This window comes from Lepidochelys olivacea (assembly GCF_965140295.1).
Source record: "Lepidochelys olivacea isolate rLepOli2 genome assembly, chromosome: 14".
NCBI lineage: Eukaryota > Metazoa > Chordata > Testudines > Cheloniidae > Lepidochelys > Lepidochelys olivacea.
In genome coordinates, this window is record NC_140424.1 from 15,418,132 (window position 1) to 15,431,969 (window position 13,838).

At 51.2% G+C, this 13,838-nt stretch overlaps 1 protein-coding gene across 1 annotated transcript in view; it reads left to right on the forward strand.

Moving 5' to 3' along the window:
• The window catches only part of MYO15B (myosin XVB), a gene marked incomplete at its 5' end in the record, with an annotated part of 79,978 nt that overhangs the window by 39,371 nt on the left and 26,769 nt on the right, over positions 1-13,838 (forward strand). The window contains 12 exons of the mRNA XM_084646555.1: positions 1,212-1,269; positions 3,070-3,200; positions 3,859-3,954; positions 6,882-7,117; positions 7,204-7,382; positions 8,179-8,251; positions 9,665-9,862; positions 9,950-10,047; positions 10,245-10,342; positions 10,582-10,669; positions 12,967-13,089; positions 13,689-13,783. Coding sequence (XP_084502681.1) covers positions 1,212-1,269; positions 3,070-3,200; positions 3,859-3,954; positions 6,882-7,117; positions 7,204-7,382; positions 8,179-8,251; positions 9,665-9,862; positions 9,950-10,047; positions 10,245-10,342; positions 10,582-10,669; positions 12,967-13,089; positions 13,689-13,783 — 1,473 coding nt within the window. The remainder of the gene's footprint in view (positions 1-1,211; positions 1,270-3,069; positions 3,201-3,858; positions 3,955-6,881; positions 7,118-7,203; positions 7,383-8,178; positions 8,252-9,664; positions 9,863-9,949; positions 10,048-10,244; positions 10,343-10,581; positions 10,670-12,966; positions 13,090-13,688; positions 13,784-13,838) is intronic.

Genomic DNA, 13,838 nt, shown 5'->3' on the forward strand with positions numbered 1-13,838 from the left:
CTAAAACAAAAGGCCCAAATTCTGTGTGCTTTACTCGGGTACATCTACACTGCAGCTGGGAGCATGCCTCCCAGTCCAGGTGGACAGACTCATGCTAGCTCTGCTTGAGTTAGCATGCTAAAAATTGCAGTGGGGATGTTGTGGGTGAGATGGTTTTGGACTCCGGTGACTTGCCTGTTGAAATGAATGGGATTTCTGACCTAGCAAGGTGCTACTCAACTAGAGGAGAAAGAATCAGACCTAATAAGTATAAGAAATTCAGCGAAAGGACCTCAGGGCTGGATTCTCCTTTGCTTTGCACCAAATACTGTCATTGGGTATGTCTACACTGCAGTCAGAGGTGTGGCTGCAGCGTATGTAGACATAATCGGACTAGTTTTGATCTAGCTAGCTTGAATAATAATTGCAGTGAAGCTGCAGCTGCATGGGCTGGCCTCTGGAGTACGAACCCAGGGTCCTGGGCAGGCTGTTGTGGTTTCACTGCGAGTGTTACACGAGCTAGCTGGATCAAAGCTAGCTCGGTTATGTCTACACATACTGCAGTCGCATCTCTGATTGCAGTGTAGACATACCCGATGACACCTGTGCAGAGTGGCGTCATTCTGAAATGGTAGCAAGGTATGTCCACTTTGCATAAGTGTACACATCAATGCAAGGTGCAGAGAAGTAGAGGACAGACCCTAGGGGCCAGGTTACGATCTCATAAATCCAGATGAACTCGATTAACTTCATGGCCACTTTTCTTTTTATTTGTATGGTAGTGCTCTTGGATGCTGTAAAATAGTGAAAAAGCAGCTGCAGTGGGGGGAAAACCCAGAACCATGGTCTCGTCTATGCAAAACTAGGAACCTCTTGGACCTGGGAGAAATAACCAAAATGCAATACATTTTGTATCTTTCCCCCCATAGTGCTTGACCTTCAGCAGCAATGACCCTCTTTCCTACTTTCCCATCCTTTCTCCAGTGTGCTCTTCATTGCAACTCTTATTTATTCCTTGTGTTTTATAAAATTCGAGAACACTCACACACCAGTTACTCTGGTTGGCTCAAACGCTCAAGTCCTGGCTCCAGCCACACTGTTATTGATGTCAGTGGCAGCATATCCCGAAGACTGAGTAAAAACACCTGACCCCGTGTGTTGCCCGCAATTAATTTATTTTTCTTTGGCTACTGTGACTCCGATTGCTGACTCTTTGCTCCCTCTCGCCTCAGGACGTGGGGCTGCTGGAGATCCCCGCAGAGCTTGCAGCGCTCCTGCACTCTGCCAAAGGTAAGAAAACCCCTCCATCCCACTCGCTCGGTTCTAACTCACAGTGTTTGTGTTCGTGGCTTTGCATGTGTGTGTGTTCGGCACGCTCTCTTGCCTATATCGTATCTGTTCTGTTGGTGTTGGAAATGTAAACATGATAACCCCAGGTGGATGTGTATAAGGGCCTCCTCCAAGATACAGGGATAGAGAGGCAGCATTGTCCGGCGGGTGCAGCACGGGGCTGGAGCTTGGGAGACGTGGGGTTTTATCCCCCTAGCTCTGCCACTGACCTACCATAGGAATATGGGCAAGTCATTTTCCTTCTCTGTGCCTCTTTCCCCTTGTATGGCTCATATATTTAGGTTGGAACTCTGTGGGGCAGGGCCCGTCTCTTGCTGTTTGTACAGCACCTAGCACATTGGGGCCCCTATTTCAGTTGGACCTCCTCAGTGCTGCCATAATACAAATTAATTAGTCATCAGGGCAAGACACCTGTCAATGAGCAGACGGTGCTGGGTTTCCCAGGCACCTTGCCCATGGAAGCATCCCCCAGGAGATGCAGATGATGAAGCATTGCAGCCAAAGAGATGTGTGGTGAATCATGCAGGTTGGGAATGTTTTGACAAAATGCCTTTTCCCCTCCATTGGAAAATGCTGATTTGTCAAAACCAAAACTTTTGGGGGGAACGTATCTGTTTCAACAAAGCTTTCATCAGGAAGGATTCCTCTGGTCCAAGAGAGAGGGGCAGACAGAGACATCCCAGGAATAACCTGATTCAGAGCAGGAGGTTGGACCTGGCTTTCCCTTATCCCGGCTGAGTGCCCTGAACACCAGGCAATAGGCTATTCCCTCTCTCCCCACTTCCCTTCCCTGCTCACCTCTGTTTTCAATTCATGAACTTTTCTGAAAGGTCTTGACTTTGTCCCAGTGCAGAATGAGAAAGTTTTGAAATCTCAAAAGCTTTCTTGGGACAGGAAAACCTTTTGCTTCCCCTAGAGCACTAATAGGGTTTAACCAGAGGAGGTGGAAGAGCGGGAGGTGCTTGGCTTGGAAAATGGAGGGAGAGGAGGCAGGAGGGAAGGAAAGTAGCGTGGCTGGAGTGCTGGAGAAGACGTGCAGGAACTGTGTTGTTTGGGGAAGTCTCTGCAGCCAGGGAGGCGATTGTTGTCCTATCGCCCCTGATAAACCCCTTATCTTCGGCCTCACTCATGGTGACCTCTGGTTGATTTATCACCTGGGACACTGCCAGCATTATTTATACACCTGTGAAGGAATGGAAACCCTTTCAGAGACTTGGCCTGCGGCGTTCCCTATGGGCAGCTTCACTGCTGTGGGCGTCAGAGGTTTGGTCCACACCCCTCACGGAGCTAATCCTGGAAGTGTTGTTTTCATGACCCCTCTCTGCTCTGCTAACTCCCCCTTTCTAACAGAGCCTTGAGTCCATTCTCTGTCCTGTCACTCCAACCCCAGCTAGAGAAAAGGCAGAGTGACGGTGAACAGAGAAGCCTCTCCGCTGTGTGTGGGCAGGGGTCTGTGGGGATGGGGAGATAGCGTGGGTGTCTCGGGTAGGAGTGGTGCAGAGGGCTGCGAGCGGGGGAGCAGGTGTCTCTGTGGGAGGGAGACTTTGTGGGTGTCTGGTGGGGGGGAGGGTGATGGTGGAGATGGGTGGTGTGGGTGTCTCAGAGAGGGAGGTTGGTGTGGTTGGCTTGTGTGATGGTGTGGGTGTCTCTGGTGGGCAGGGTGTGTTGGTAACTGGGTCTGTGGCACCGTGTCCAGTTGCGCCGGAGGCTGAGTGTCCATTTTCTTTCTCTCTCTTACAGGTCAGCACCATGCCCAGGCCAATCAGATCATGGAGGTTTCACCTCCAGAGGTCAAGACCAAGTGCCACCTCTCCCTCCCACCCAACATCAATAACTCTCCCTTCTCCGCCTTCATGAAGTCTCACTTCCAGGTAGGATGCTGCTGATGCCAGAAGCCACAGGGACTCTTCCATTCTCTCCTGCCTCCTCCCTGCTTGTCACCTCCCCCTGCTTCAGTGTTGTCTCCTCCTCTCCCCGCCTCTGCCAGTCTGCCCCAGGTTCCACAGCGTTCTGCCTCTCCCCCACTCTCTCACGTACTCATAGGTGCTGAAACTGCCGCACTGCCGGCTCGAAGGGCTTTCCATTATATTCAGGGTTTACAGTTTGGTTCAATGGCTCTCCACTATACACATTGTTCCAGCGCCCCTGCCCATACTTTCTGTGTCAGGACACTTTCCTGGGCTCCGTAACCTCCTCATCTCTCCGCTCCGGTACGTGCCTGAATGTCGGGGGCTGCAGACACTCCCGCAGAGGCTGCGTGCGCTGTCTGTGCTGTGCGTCCCCGTGGGCTGTGTCTATGGCATTGGGTTGTCACTAGGGACTCTGCCTAGGAGTCTGATAAAGGACTGAGCCCCGCATCAAGCCATCTGCCTCCTCCTCAGCCGCTCTTTGCCCTTGTTTGTCTGGCACAGCTGGGAGAATGCAGAGTCCCGCTGTGGACTCTGGCTCTCTCCTAGGGCCTGTAGCAGGGTGGCACGCTCCAGCCATTGGCAATGCCAGCCATGAACACCATCCTTTTTCACCTCCTAGGAGCCCAACTTCCCTGCCCTTGGACAGCCCCTGCAGCAGCCCTTAACCCGCTTGGAGGGTGAGAACACGCAGCGCGCTCTGGAGATCAACAAATTGGTGAGTGCGGGGGGTGGGGGTGCAGCTGTTCATTACAGAGCTAGCCTACAATATTGGACAATCCCAAAGTAACTCCACTCACCTGTGTAGTGGGGCATTAGTGAAATATGAAGGCACATTATACAGACACTGTGCTCCTCTAGATGCTTTCTGTCTCCAGAAGGGGAGGGGCTTTGCTGGGGTTCACAGGACCCCGAGCGCAGTGGTACCCCCAGAAGGAAAGTCATGCACTCTGGAGGTGACAGTGAAAGAACTGAGAGCCAGGAGGACTCTGGATTTATAAGCCAGCAAGTCACTCACCTGCTCTGCGCCCATGGGCAGGTCCCCTGACCTCCCTGAGCCTCATTGAAACAAGCTGGGAGACAGGAGGGAGGGCGGGATCTGAGCTGAGCTTTCCCAGGGAAATAAATTGGCTAATGATACGCGTTAATGCTGGCGATGGGCACCCGGGTGGGAGCAGCTGTGCTGCAAAGCCACATGTGAGTTGCTGTGTTCTCACTGGTGCTGTGCTCACCCCTGTACATTGCATGGGCTTCTGGGGGCATATCCCATGGTTCTTAGTCCTGCACCAAGCTGAGCCACTCTTTGGTTCTGTCCCAGTGAATGGTGGGAGAACTTGTCTGTCCTTCTGGGTTCATGGGGGCGGGAGGGCGGAGATTGTGGAAAGGCAGTGCGGGGCTATCAGCACTAGGGTGACCAGATGTCCTGATTTTTTGGGTCTTTTTCTTATATAGGCTCCTATTACCCCCCACCCCCTGTCCCGATTTTTCACATTTGCTGTCTGGTCACCTAATCAACACTCTAGTGGTTTAGCTTGCATCCACACAGCAAAGGGGGTGGGTTACCAGCTTGAGTGAAAGCACTTTAGCCTACAGCCCCAGCTGGGCCAGCTAGCCTGGGTTGGGTGAGGGTTTTGTGTGTGAATGGGGGAGGGAGGAAGAGGTTTGGGGCAACACCCAGTGTGGACGGAGAAGGGACTATGTTAACTTTAAATTGTATGACGTGAGAGGTTGTTAGAGTAAAGTGAAATTATCTGTTGGGGCATGTTGTTGTATGGAGATCAAAAGCACATATGTGTTAGGGACAGAGTCACAGAGGTTTGGACTCCTGAATGGAAGCTCCCCCAGAGGGGAGAATTGAAGGGTCATGGCTGGCTCAGGAGGAGGGAGGGCGCAGGATCACAGGGGGTTGAGAAGGTGGGCTGTGGTCAGGAAGGAAAGACTCTGGTAAGTTTAGCAGTGGGAAGTAGAAGGGTTACTGAGCACCATTTTGAGGTTTGTTATGTTTACTCTGGTTAAGTAAAACACTAGTGGTTTTTCAATGCCAGCAATGGAATGCATAGACAGGGTGGGGAGGTTTGAAGAGGGCCCTCAAAATAGTTAGGAAAAATGGCCAGGATCACCTGATATATTTAAGGCAAGTGTCCTGAGAGGAAACTGCACAGGGTAGGAGGGCTGTACTAAATGTAAATGTAAATGTCTATACTAATGCTTATGTTCGAAAGTGTTTTGTGGGGCTAATTGTACAGACCTGATATAACATGTGAGAATGACAAACCACAGGGAAAGGGTGGAGTGAAGGAGGTCGGAGTTACAGCAATACAATCATGCAGTGACTCTCAGTGTAGGCATGTGATGGCTCAAAGTTTAATGAGACTTTGGGCATGGCTGCTGTTCCTTTCCATTATGTTGCATTTTGCAGCATCTGTGGCTTCCCTTCTAACTGGTTTATTCTGTGATTGAGTCTATATATTTTAAAAAATGCAACTCAATCTTACAGTCCATGCTGAAACAGCAGAGCTGTGACTTTACCCTTGTTCTATTGTCTCTGGGAGGGAATTGTCTGCTTTACTGTCTTATGGAGGTGTCTTCGGTAGCGGTGCTTTTGTACGTGGACAGGAGTAGAGATTTTTGTTTAAAGAGGGGATCCAGCCTCTTTATCAAAAATACAATGTATCTTCTTCAAAATTGCAGCACTTACTCTTTCAGTACAGTATGGATGTTCTGAGAATTTACATGCAAATCTGTTGATGACTTTAGGGATTCAATTGAATTACACATTAATTTAATTAAGAAATTTAGTACCCTAAATCAGAACTTTCTTTTGTCTCCAAAGATCTCACTAACAGATCAGCACAGACCCTTCAAACTTCCAGGATAGTGGAAATAATGAGGAAAAGGATAAATAATGCTTTTAAAAAATGTGGCCTGTGTACAAGATTTCAGTGAGTTTTGTCCATACAGGAAGTTTGAAGAGTCTCTTCTGTTACCGTTGGAGACAAAAGAGTCTCAGCCTGGGTGCTAAAAATTTGTAAAGGGCCTACTTTACAATAATTTTGATTCCTAACCTTATTCATAGGTTTCCTTGTGAATTCTCAGAACCTTCATTCCGTAGTCAAAGAGGAAGTGCTGTAATTTTGGGAAACGTGCAGTATTTTTCATACAAACCAGAGGTCAAATCTCTGCTTTAAGTGCAATAATCAGCCCAGCCTTAACTATGGAGTTTTTACTAATGCCTCCATAACACTTAGCATTTTTTAATATATAGATCTCAGAGCTCTTCACAAAGACGGGGTGAGCATCATTTCCTTCACTGGACAGACAGGTAAACTGTGGCCCAGAGAGGGAAGGTGACTCACCCAAGACCACACAGCAGATCAATGGCAGAGTCAGGAATATAGATCAGGAGTCCTGGCTCCCAGTCTGATGCCCTATCCCCATGACATGCTGCCTCCCGAATTCTCCTAAACCTTGGGGGTGCCTGAAATCTGAACCCCAATTCAGATCTGAATTTTGTAGAGGGCTCCTGGGGCCAACTGAACCTCCTAGTTCAGATGTCTCCGGAAGTGCAAGGTACCTGCAATTGCAGCTTGGGTCTGAATGTTTTGATTTAAGCCCCTTGCTGCTTTTCCATTGGGTTTCTTTTAGATCCTTCGGTTCATCGGGGACAGGAACCTCCAGAGCTGGCAGGAAGTGCTCCTGGGTAACTACATCACCAGCCGAGGACTGGGCAACCCAGCCCTGCGCAATGAGATTCTGAGTCAGGTGGTCAGCCAGGTGTGGAAGAACCCAGACACAGAGCAGAGCCAGCGAGGCTATACTCTGATGGCTGCACTCCTGAGCGCATTTACCCCTTCGCCAGCACTGGAAAAGCCCTTGCTGAAGTAAGGAAGGGGGAGAGATGGCTCCTTTTTTATTGCTGTTCCCAGAGAAGAGCAGCATGTATTAAAGGCAGCTGCCTGGTTTACAGGTTCGTGTCAGACCACGGGCTGGAAGGCTACAACGCCGTTTGCCAGCGCAAGATCCTCATGGCAATGCAGCAGACAGACACGGACCCTGAGGTCTCCCGTGCCCATCCTCCCACCCTGTTGGAGTGGACCGCTAACCAGAGGAGAGGGAAGATGGTGCTGGATGTCTTCACCTATAATGGTAACTAGCTCCTGCCCTTCCCAACTGCGAGCCCCTACGAGGCCTCTGCTGACGCAGGAGTTAGAAAGGAGGCTCACCTTCCTGTGGCTGGAAGTGGGCACAAGACCTGTGCTACTTGCTGGCATGAGCATGAGGGTTTGAACCCAGTGCCCAACCCCTCCCAAAGGCAGAGGCTGTTCGGATTCAGGGTCTTGCCTGTTGTAGAGACAGAGGCTGGAGGCTCATCTAGAGCCAGATCCAAAGTTTCAGTTCTTTTGGGTTTGGCCCATCTAACCAGGGATTGGTGCCCTGACTGTAGCCATCACTCGCTGTTCCTGCTCCAGCTAGGACAAAATCTGCCACTTCCTCTGCTCCCCATTGCTCTGTGTCCTCCAGCATGAGCCACTTTCCCTGCTGTTCGCTGATTAGCTGAGCCTCCACTCCCGGCTTTTTTCCCTCCCCCAGAATGTTTCTATTATAACGTACTGCCTTTGTAACTTAGTGTGTGCTTAGCACCTCTGCAAACCAGGCCTCAGGTGACACAAGTTGGACTTCTGCAGCGAGTGGCTACAGGCACCTGGCTACTGATTAGAGCTTACACACGTGGGATCCAGAATGCCCTGGCATTGGCAAGCACACAGTAATGGAGCCCCCATGTGCTAGACCAGAGAGAGCACTCAACCTGCTCTCGGCCCCTCTGGGTCTCCTTAGCAGCCTGGGTGTGAGATCCTCCAACAGGGCTCTCCGCATGCTGCCATCTTGTGCTGTTCTGGGTTCTGTGGAAGGCTCTGTGCTGACTCTCTCTTTCCTGGGCTAGAGGAGATGTTCTCTGCTGAAGTAGAGTCCTGGACAACAGGGGAACAGTATGCAGGCTGGATCCTGAGTTCAAGGTACAGGCCAAGGGGGGAGTGCTGCTGTTCTTTGGGTTCACATTGGGCAGGGCTGCAGGCCAGGAGTAATAAATTCATCCCTGGAATAGTTACATTTCCCACCATCACCTGTTCTCTCTCTCTCTCTCCAGTACCTGTGCATGGGATTGCACTATTTATACCTCCAATAACATAAGAATTGCCAGACTGGCTCATTTAGTCCAGGATCGCACTTCTGAATGTGGCCAGCACCAGCTGCTTCAGAGGAAGTTGAAAGAAATCCCATACTGGACAATTGTAGAGTACGAGGGAACGATTCTTCCTGACCCCAGGCCCTTAGTGGTTGGCTCCTGCCCTGAAGCATGAGAGTTTGCAACCATTATTTCAGAATAGAATTCTGTGAATAGCTTGGGCTCTTGAGCCTCAATGGACTGAACAGTTCTAACTCCGAATGGTTTAGTACTGTGGGAAGTGGTTGGGATTGGACGGAAGGGAAGAGATTGAAAGGTGGGTGGGTGGAATCAAGGACTCCACAATATGGCATGGAGCCTCCTATGACTTTCTCTTCTGTATTCCTTTTTGACACTGATGTGCAGATGCAGCCTGCTTTGTGTGTGTGTGTGTGGGGGAGGGGTGCAGATGATGAACCCGAAAAGGGTGGTGGTGGTGAGGATAATAATGATTCTTAGCTCTCTTATAGCACTTTTCATTCATAGATCTCAAAGCACTTTACAAAGGAGATCAGTATCATTGTCCACATTTTAAAGATGGGGAAACTGAGGCACGGGGCTAGGAAATGACTTACCTGACGTCAACCAGCAGCTACTGGAAGAGCCAGGAATAGAAACCAGTCTCTTGAGTCCCAGTCCTGTGTTCTATCCACTAGGCCACACTGTCTTTGGGCAGGCCAGCAAGATGGGGCTGGTGAAACCCTGGGTGGCAGAGCCCAGTAAAGTGCTCTCAAGTCAGGAGGAGTTGTGTGTCTCCCAGAGCTCAGAGCGCAGGGAGAGAGGGAGGACCGTTGATCCCGGGGAGAGAAAGAATGGCCTTGGGGCATGGGAATTGGCAGATCTGGGTACAGTCCCTGGCTCTGCCAGATTCTCCATCTGATCTTGGGCAAATCACTTAATCACTCTGTGTCTCACTCTCCCGCTCTGAACAACAGGGATGGTGATCTGTCCCTCACAGGGGGCTATGAGGAGAGATCCATATATGCTGGGGGAGGGTTAGGGTTAGCTGGGGGCTGGGTGCAGTCTGCTGAGGGGAGGAATAACCAGCCTGGACTAGAAAAAAATGGTGCTAGGGGAAGGAAATTGAACTCTCTTCTTCTCACCATGTCTTCCTCCCTCCCTTCCCCCATCGCCCTGGTGTTCCTCTGTGCTGAATCTGCCATTCTCTTCCTCTCCCTCTCTCTCCCTGCTCTCCCATTCTCAGGGGTTTGGATAAGGACCCTCGAGGGTGGTCCGTCTCCATGCTCAGAGGTGAGGTGTGGTGGGACCTGCCTGGCTGTGACTTCATGCTGGATCTCATTGGAGAGATGGAGGAGGCCGGCCACTCTTCCCTGTCCTTGACTGACTATCCCATCACACCCGAGTGGGAGGGGAGCCTGTCCCGGAGCGCCTCTATGGACATGTGAGTGCCCCTCGCTGCCTCCCAAACATACATCCCCACTCCCAGCACTTAGTGCTTTTCTCAACTCTCTGACTTTCCCTCCGACAGGATGGACTGGGACATCCCTCCTGCACCAGGCATTCAGGCTCCATCTTTCCCTCCTCCCTTTCCGCCGCCATCCTTGGACACTGAGAACGTTTACACAGGTGAGCTCCTCCTCAGGAGCGAGGCAGGCACCCAAGGAGTCAGACAGAGTAGAACCCCAGTGCACGAGTGGCCGAAGCCAGCAGCACTCAGGGAGGCAGGGGGTGGGGGAGGGCTTGTATCCAGTGTAACGAGACTGCGGAAGGAAGCGGGAACTATTCCACACCTAACTGGTAATTGGACCCTTGTTTGCTCCCAGAGCTGGGAGTCCAAGGTGTCCCAAGGACCCCCAAAGGCCTAGAGCACTATGTGGATGACCTCTTCGACCCAGTGCTCCATCAAGGGTCCAGAGTGCCAGTAAGTCTCATGCCGCTTCCTCCCCTCTGTCTGTCTTCAGCTGCCTTTCCTTCCCTCTCTCCCTCCTTCTGCCTGTGTCATTCTGTATGTTCCTTCCCTGAAGTTCAGCTCGGTGGGATGGGGAGATGTGATCCCAGCATGCCTGTGTGTGTCTGTCTGTCCTGCTGCACACTCTGTCTGTCCATCTGCCCCACCCCCTGTCCTGGTGAGCCGTGTAACGCTGGGCTCTCTCTCTGTAGGATATGGAAAATGGAGGGAGCCTGGCTGGACGCATGAAAGGAGGTGGAAAGATTGGACCCACTCAGCAAGGAGCCTTTCCTTCTGCAGGTCAGTAGGGGGGAGGGGGTGGGGTGAGCATCCTGGGTCAGCATGTGGAGAGGCTGTGTCAGGGACTGCTGCTGGGCCGTAGGGGTGTGTGAGCTAGAGTGGGCCAGCTGGTCTCTAGGACGAGGTGAGGCCACGTGCTCGACTGATTGATTGATTCACAGTGTGTTCTTGACTGGGTCAGCGCGTGCCCCCTTGGGAGGCTGCAATGCTCTGGGGAGTAGCCCTGGAACATAATTTAAGAATGGCCCTAGTGGGTCAGACCAAAGGTCCATCTAGCCCAGGTGCCTCAGAGGGAATGAACAGAACAGGTGATCATCAAGTGATCATCAAGATCATCACCAATTCCAATATATCTTTTTTGAGATTGGGCGACCACATCTGCACACAGTATTCAAGATGTGGGCATACCATGGATTTATATAGAGGCAACATGATATTTTCTGTCCTATTATCTATCCCTTTCTTAATTATTCCCAGCATTCTGTTCGCTTTTTTGACTGCTGCTGCACATTCAGTGGATGTTTTCAGAGAACTATCCACAATGACTCCAAGATCTTTCTTGAGTGGTAACACTAATTTAGACCCCATCATTTTATATGTATCGTTGGGATTATGCTTTCCAATGTGCATTACTTTGCATTTATCAACATTAAATTTCATCTACCATTTTGTTGCCCAGTCCCCCAGTTTTGAGAGATCCTTTTGTAGCTCTTTGCAGTCTGCCTGAGTCTTAACTATCTTGAATAATTTTGTATCATCTGCAAATTTTGCCACCTCACTGTTTACCCCATTTTCCAGATTGTTTATCAATAGGTTGAATAGGGCTGGTCCCAGAACAGAGCCCTGGGGGACACCACTATTTACCTCTCTCCATTCTGAAAACTGACCATTTATGTCTACCCTTTATACCTACCCTGTACTAGAGGGTGCCACCGTGCTCCTCTCCCAGAGTCAGACTGGCCCCGGGCAACCACCGAGTTGCTGTGCTCAATGTCTCCTCCTGCCAAGAGTCTGACGCTTTTCTCCATATTGAACCTGGAGATGGCTCACCCCTCCCCCGCCCCATAAGCACATCAGTGGTGTCTCGGGTCCACCTTAGTCCTTCCCACAGCACTAAACAGACCCATCAGCCTCCACAGCATGGGCTGCCTCTGAGTGGAGGATTTTAATCTCTTTTTATTGCTTCCTCCCACCCTTCCCCATCATCCCAAGCTATTCAGAGGGTTAGTAAGTCTGAACCATATTCAGATTCTTGCTCTTGCCTTTGGGTGTGTTCGTTCTCTCTCTCTCTCTCTCTGTTTTTTTTGCCTGTTGGCTTGGAGTCCAGGTTATATCTCAGTGGGGCGTAGCCAAGCGGTGCCGTGGGAATACCTGTGGCTGTTGCAAACATGGGACATATGGGCAGCTTAATGATTATTGCAAGTCTGTGAGATGGGTTTGGGGGGAAATCCGTAGCTATTGCAGATCTTTGGGGCATGGCCATGGGACACACTTGTGGCTATTACAAATCACGGCGGCGTGGCCAATTGCCAGACACGGCTAGTTAACAAATCAGCGAGGCATGTGGGTTCTCTCTTGGGGTGTTTTAAAATGGGTTGGAACAGGGCCATGGGGCAGGTCTGTACCGTTCTGTGGCTCTACGGGAAGGCGTGAAACCCTCCTGTTCTCTGCTAGCAGTGACCATGGCCTGGATGCCACAAGAGCTACCAGCTTTGTACACAGTGGCCTTCCTGTTTCACAGCCTGGTGTGCAGCAGGGGCTTATTCCAGGAGTGGGAGGACATTTTTTCCCCGCATCCTGTCCTGGTGCTCCGTTCTGTGTCTTCTCTGGGCTGTTTGCCCATCCAGCCACGTTTTGGGGGGGACTATCAAAGCGCTGGGTGTGGCAGGTCCAGAGAGCTTTGCCCAGCAGTTGAAGACATTCTCCCTTCTAAACACAAATCCTGCAGACCTGGTTTCTTGGGCTCAGTAGCTTCCTGGTTGGGCTGGAACAAGGGGTGCAGAGTGAGGCTGGGTGGGGTGCAGAGCCCAGAGCGTGCTGTTGAGTGGGGTTAGTCTGTGCTAATCTGCCAGGCGTCCCCTCCCGCTTGGCCAGTTCTCCTGACGACTTCTGCCTGGATGTTGCTGTATAGCCTGCTGGGAGTGATGGGAAGCCCCATCGCATGTCACCGTGCTCTGTAGATATTGGTAGTGCCAACGGCAGCAGGTCTGCACGGGGTGCTGCCTGGGGCAGGGAAGCGCTTTCCTACTTGGGAGTCACTGACTGTGACTGTTGCCCTGTGGCATCTTTCCTCCTAGGCTATCCCGGAATGATGCAAGTACCAACTTACCACCCCATGCCAGTGATGGGTGGAATGATGCCAGCACCCATGCCAATGATGCCAGCACCTATGCCAGGTAACAAAATGCAAAAATGTCCCAGTAAATAAAAGGGGTGGTACCGTTTTTGGAATGAGGGGATGGGCGGGCGTTGAGTAAGTATATTTACACTGGCCTTTCACCCTTGGGGTCCCTTTGAACTCTCTGATTCTATGATGCACTTTACAGATGACACATACAGGAGTTGTAGCAGTCACCCCTGAAATGCAGCCACCTCTGTGTTGGAGCATGGCTGTTCAACAGCCCTACGGCCACGCATGATAGTTTAGAGCAGGAAATGGAAAATGTGTGTCGTATCCAATTGAAAGTGCAGGAGGGGTTCAGGGAGGGAGGCAGAGTATAGTCACCCAACTTGGACTGGCCCAGGACAATCTCTTGTTTGTTTGCAGATGGGCAAGCTAAGAGGTACACTCCTGGGGTGGGCTCGGTTCTGCCATGTGCACCTCATTATCAGGCTCTGATTTTTCATTTGCCCCAATTTTCATTTCATTTTTCATTACACTCACCGCTTGCACCCCAGACACTTCTGTGTCCCCAGCCTGATGTGCAGTGGACCCTAGTGGGCACTCGCCTGCCCCACCGGGAGGGCAGCTGCACTGGCCCCATTATTCTTTATTGTGTCGTCTCTCTCTCTTCCCCAGCCATGGTTGCGCCCCAGCCCATGGTCCCAGCTGTGGATCCCAATCAACTCGCAGCGCAACAGCAAGCCTTTATCAACCAGCAGGCCCTGCTCATGGTGAGTGGAAGGAAATGGGGGAGGGGACACGTCTCTCTGAGGAGAGAATGTACCA